Below are 6,000 nucleotides of genomic sequence, written 5' to 3'. Positions count from 1 at the left end.
ATATATATATATATATATATATATATATATATATATATATATGGAGAGAGAGAGAGAGTGTGTGTGTGTGTGTGTGTGTGTGTGCCTGCATGTCAGAGGCCTCAGACTAGCCAGTGTTTGCTGCCTGATTGGTGGCTCAGTCTCTGAGAGCTCTCAGTGGTCTGGGATAGTAGAGACTGCTGGTCATGTTCCTATAGGCCCAGCTCCTCTTCCGGTTCTTCAGTCCTTTGAATAGGGCAATTGATTCTTCATAATTGATTATTCATATTGTAGTTTATTAAATAGTCAAAAGACCTCTCCCTGCTTCTTGTAATGGTTGTACGAATTTACATTCCTACCAGCAATGTGTAAGCCTTCTCTTTACTCCCAATTCTTGACAGATGGTCTTCACCTTGTCTTTTTGTTAAAGAGTTGTTCTTTATGGAATGGCAAAGTAGCTTCCTTTTCTTTGCCTTGTTCTTTTCCTGGCTGTTAGCCATTCTGAGCATATTTCCTTTACTTGTTGACTATTTCTTTTAAGAAGTATCATATAGGTTGTTTCCCTACTCATTAATCAGGTTACTGTTATGAATTTCAGAAATCCTTTCTCTAGTGTGAGTATTAGCCTCTTGTGAGATGTCTTGTCTGCTAATGCTTTCCCAGGTGTGTTGCCTGTCTTTGCTCTCTGCTGCCTCCTGCACCATGGTGGTACAGATGCCTTTGGTTTGATGTGATCATATTTGGTTACCTCTGCTTTTGTTTCCTGTACCTCTGAGAACCTGTCACAAGAAAATTCTTGCCATTCCAGTGCCCGGAAACACTTCTTATTTTTTGTAACCCAGTAGCTTTATTGTTTCAACTCTTATATATAAATCTTTCATCAATTTATAGTCAGCGTTTGTAACTAGACAGAAATATCTGGCCTCATTCTACATATGGATGTCAGGGTTCCCAACAGCATTTATGGGAAAGACTTTTTCCCCAGAGGGTGCTTAACATTGCCTTGCAGAAAATTTTTTGAGTGGGAATAAAGAATTACTTCTAGGCTTTATGCATTACCCATGCAGTTACTTTTCTGTTTTTAGGCTGGGATCACTCTTGTTTATGTTTGTTTCAGTGGAGAACTTACTTTGTATTATAATTGAGAAAGTTGCAGTGTGTTCTGGGATGTGACTTAGGTTTGTTTTTATGCTCTTACTTTTGCTTGTTTGATGAAAGCTTTATTTTTAGCATTTAGTTTTCATACACTGTACACATGGAAGACAGGACATGAAAACAGCACATAAGGAAATATACAGAGAAATCCTCTTGCCTTTCCCTTTACTTTTTTTTTTTTTTCCCTTCGAGATACAGTTACCATTCCATTCTGTGCTGACACAGGTTTCCACATTACCACTTGTGGTCTATTTGCATCAAAGTGAATTTTCTGTGGTCAACGTGATCTGTTGTCTAATGTCAATAATGTCCTAGTTTCTTACATGTCATGATTGCCACACTGATTCATGTATCAGGCATCATTCAGTCATGACAGAAATACATGGGAAGTATATAATTTCCCCTGTGATTTGAAAAGAAATCGAATTTGGAAACTTAGGATGTTTTATAAAGCTGCATTTCTGTAGCTTGGGCCATTCTCCTAACATGTCCTTTTTCATTTTCCCCTTAACCTTCACTTCCTTTCAGTCCATGGCCTCTCTCTGTAGTTGTCCCTTCCCTGCCCTATGTTTGCTCTTTGCTGTAGACCAGTCTGAGGCTCATCCAGTGTTGATGGATTGAGTGAAGCTCTGTTTGATAGTATTCCCAGGTTTTTGGTACAAATAATTTGTGTTTCAGTGGAGGACTCATAGTGACCAACACATTGAACATGGAGCATGGCGAGACTCAGGTCTCAGCAGCCAGAGTGAACTGTGTTAGCCCACTGCTATCTTGTTCCTTAACTCCTACAGTCAGGGTTTATGAAGTACCACCAGTATTGTATCTAGTGTTCTGCTTATATTGTAGGCATGATTATGACTGAAGTTTTAAAAATAGGGATAGGTATACAGCATGTGTTATTTTTGCTAAATTCAAACTTAACGTGCAACTCACCTTTTTTATTTTTTTCTTCAGTTGGGTGCAAAGCTTTGGACATGAAGGACTCGGATTATTACTGGACATTTTAGAAAAACTAATTAATGGGCAAATGTGAGTATTGCTAAGAATTTTTAATTAAGCTCTCTTAGTATGTCCAACTGTAATCCAATATTGTTATCTTTTATCTTAATGCAGCCAAGAAAAAGTTGTGAAGAAGACTCAGCACAAAGTTATCCAGTGTCTGAGAGCCCTGATGAACACACAGGTAAGCAGAGGAAGCTGCAGCTTGCTCACACAGGGTCTCACGTCAACGAGAGTGTCACCATTGAGGGCTTTGTTTGCAGATTATGGGGTGATACTAGGTTTCATTCCAGTTTGATGGAGCATCAGATCTTAGGAGAAGCTTGGCAGTGAGCAGGCTCACTCTTGAAGCTTAAACCCTTGTCTGGAGATGAACTCACTTTCTCTCCACTTTGACTCTTCTTTTGCTTCTCTCCCTCTTGATTTTCAAAACCTCAGCAGGATCAAAGCCTTAGTATACTACACAGTTACTAGCTATATGCTGTCATATCTTACCAGAGATTCAAGTTTTGTGAAGACTCATGTTTTTTATCTTAAGAATATAAAGTTAATATATACAAGCATGAGAAGATTCTAGAAATGAAGTAGTGATACATTTATTATTGAGGCAGCATATGGCACATCCGTAGCATGTGTGTAGTAAATTTTAGTGAAACAGAATACTTCAGACCTTCACTGCCTAGCCCACCTCCATTTTGCTGATTGCTGATATTACCATCATTTCCTGCCATTTCTTTAGCTCTGAGTATGATCTCCCCCACCTCACAATGAGTGAAATAATGACGGGTATGTTTGTTATTGGCGGGCAACAGGTTATGTATGGGAAGAGTTTATGTTTGGGTCTTGTGATGTGTGATACCTGTTATATAGAAAGCAGTACATTTTTCTAATGTGGATTTTTTTGCGTTTTTCGTTAAAAATAAACATTCACAGGGTTAAATATATAAATGTTTAAATCATTACTATTTAATTTTATTATACCAAATGTTTGTTTTTTAATTATTTGTGGTTTATGTGAAAGCATTAAGTTTTTTAAAAACCTGTTTATGTTGCATTTATGTGTGTTTGTACATATCACATTTACCATAGTGTAAATGTTGAGGTCAAAAGACAGCCCATGGACATCGGTTCTCTTCTTTTACCATGTGGCTTCTTGGGACTGAACCCAGGTCCTCAGGCTTGGCCCAAGTGTCTTTTTGTGCTGAGTCATCTTTCTTTCCTGGCCACTCTGGTACTTTTCAATGAGACTGCCTGATGAGTAGAACCAGAACTCAATTTTATTTTATTTACTTTTTAAAATTAATTTGGTTAATCTTTGTTTTTTTGAAGTAGGCTATTTGTATGTCTTGGAAGTGTAAGACAACCTAGACTTAGAGTGAGGATTTGAAAATCCTTCCCAGCCCGCATGAGCCACTTTTAAAGTGAGAAAGTTGAAGGGGAATTTTGCTGGTGACATGAAGCTCATAGGAGAGGAAATGCAGGCGTGCCTTATTCAAACCAAACGGGTGTATATGGCTAAAATTGAATTTGAGAAGACTAAGGTTTAACATGAATTAAGGTGTAACAAAATAACATCCCTACTTGGTTTTCATCAGCATTTGAGGGTAACATATCTGTACTCTTTCTCAATCTGTTATATCATGGTCGATTTTATTTCTCGTAGTTTGTTAATGTAGACCCATAAAAATACTGCATTTGAATTTGATAGTGGCGCTTAGGCTAACAAGGACACAAATTCAGTAGCTGATGCATGGGATTAATAATTTAATGTCTAGATTTTCGTATACAGTATTGTTGGTCACATTACTAGCGTGAGGATGCAGTTAGCTCTCCTGCACTTCATTGAATCAGCTATACAGGTGCATACTTTGCCAATTGTCACTGTGAAGTCTTTGCTGGAAATACAGTTTTTAAGTTATTTGATATCAACAATTAAGTATGTCATTGATATGTACAACTGCGACATCCTATGGAAATGAATTTCTTTTATCACAATAAATGTGACTAAAATATTTTTTAAGTGGATCTTTTAAAATACTGAGACAATAAAAAAGACTTCCTTTTCCTCAGACATTTGGGGTTTGAATCATGTGCCCATTAGGAAGGGACTCTTGGGATTAGTTTCCCCCATCACTGACATTCTCTCTGCTGTGGGGATACACTCACCATTGGCCATTGCTTATCTCCATAGTCATGCAGTACTGATGGTGGGTGTCTTTTCAGGGGTGAGAGTATTTTTGTTCCTTTACGTGAATTCCTCATTTTCAGCAGCCTAGAATTCTGTTAGGTAACAATAGGACTCCTGTGGAATACAAATAGAACCCAGCCTTGGTCCTGGGTATAGAACAGGCCAATTATATTGTCCCAAGTTGGTCCTTGGCATTCAAGAAAGATACTTTTTTAGACATTCGTAAATTGATGGTAGCATTCTCGCTTGTAAAAACCTTCATTAAAGCACTTTGATGTTAGCACTGGTAAGTGAACTATCTCTCACAGTTGGTTTCTTTTTTCTAAGTCGTTGTATATGTTATTTTTTTGAAGTATATAGCAGTACCCTGTTTAGTAGTAGTTACAGAAAAGGGCTAATCTGGCCTCATTCTATTTTTATTTATTTTTATTTAATTTTTTTTCATTGAGAAAATTGGAGAGCATGCCTCTGTATCACAAGGTGGTAATCAAACCCCCAAATCAGAGTATACTAACATTCTAGCCTTCCTCCACAGTAGTTCAAACCAGAAGGTTGGATAGAAAAGGCAGAAAGTCTGCCTGCACACACATCGCAGATTGTCTTGAGTCTGGGGAAACCACCTTATTCTGAATCTGGAAGGCAGGCACCAAAGACAGGTTTTACCTAGCCCTCAGATTTGTTAGGCCAAAGCTTGCCTTTTGTACTTGGTAACCTTTGATTTTCTGTGTCAGGTCCATGGTGCTTTATAGACTACTGACAGTTTTCTGTAATACTACCAAGGCATGAGGCTTTTAGCTGTACACCAGCTTTTCAAGTCTTAGCTTCTAGTTATGAAACAGGTCAGAACATTATAAAAGCAAGCCTTTCCTGACCAGTTCAATTGTCAGTAAGCTTTCTCCCATTAGTAAGGAGAGAGTTTTTCCCACTGCTGTTTCTGTGGCTTTGGCTCCTCTCCTTGCACTTCCTCTGACATCTGTGTGTACCTTAGTGATTTCCAGCAAGTGTAGTAGTTCAGCACAGGGTCAAGTTTGTTTTCTGTCGTTACATAAATACTTATATAAGAGATAATAAAGTTATAAATATGATTTTATAAAAAAGAATTTTGGCTTAAGCTTGTTAGAGTTTTGCCTTTTACACTTATATCTATTGCCAATTTTCATCTGTAATTGATTGGCATATAATTGGGATTAAGTCTCCTGAGTTCATTTAGAGCAGTGACTTGATCCTTACTTACCATGCTATGTAGATGGATCCTTTGAATTACAGGAGTATTATTTGCTGTTTTCTGTTGTATACATTTTTATACTGATGTAGAGTTTTGTTATGCCAAAAGATATATACATCTTTAAAATAGTATGCATTTAACCTATGTACTGGGTTAATTATCTAAAATTTTTCATGAAAATGACACATAGCTATTCATGATTTTTGTCACCCTTACCTTTCTCTTGGACAGTGCTGATCTGTGTGTTGGCTTGTAGCTCCTTACCGACTTTGTCAGAGCAGAGATGCTCTTGTCCTCACTGGCTATTCTAAGATTTGCCTATTTGTTTTGTATGTCACTTGAGAATTCCTTATTTCTCTATAGGTTCTTTGCATTTGGCAGATTTCATAGCTCTTATCATAAAGTGGATACTTTTAGGATGTGAAACTTTTATGATGTTCAAAGATCTTCATAC

The 6,000-nt window shown here is 37.4% G+C and overlaps 1 protein-coding gene across 1 annotated transcript in view; it reads left to right on the top strand.

Annotated features, from left to right (window-relative positions):
- Positions 1 to 6,000, top strand: part of Diaph3 (diaphanous related formin 3) — a 449,417-nt gene that overhangs the window by 129,931 nt on the left and 313,486 nt on the right. The window contains exons 6-7 of the mRNA XM_028758331.1: positions 2,089 to 2,163; positions 2,248 to 2,317. Of these exons, the coding sequence (XP_028614164.1) occupies positions 2,089 to 2,163; positions 2,248 to 2,317 (145 nt within the window). The remainder of the gene's footprint in view (positions 1 to 2,088; positions 2,164 to 2,247; positions 2,318 to 6,000) is intronic.

This window comes from Grammomys surdaster, unplaced genomic scaffold (genome assembly GCF_004785775.1).
Source record: "Grammomys surdaster isolate TR1022 unplaced genomic scaffold, NIH_TR_1.0 126189, whole genome shotgun sequence".
NCBI classification, from domain to species: domain Eukaryota; kingdom Metazoa; phylum Chordata; class Mammalia; order Rodentia; family Muridae; genus Grammomys; species Grammomys surdaster.
This window is presented reverse-complemented; position numbering and strand designations above follow the sequence as displayed.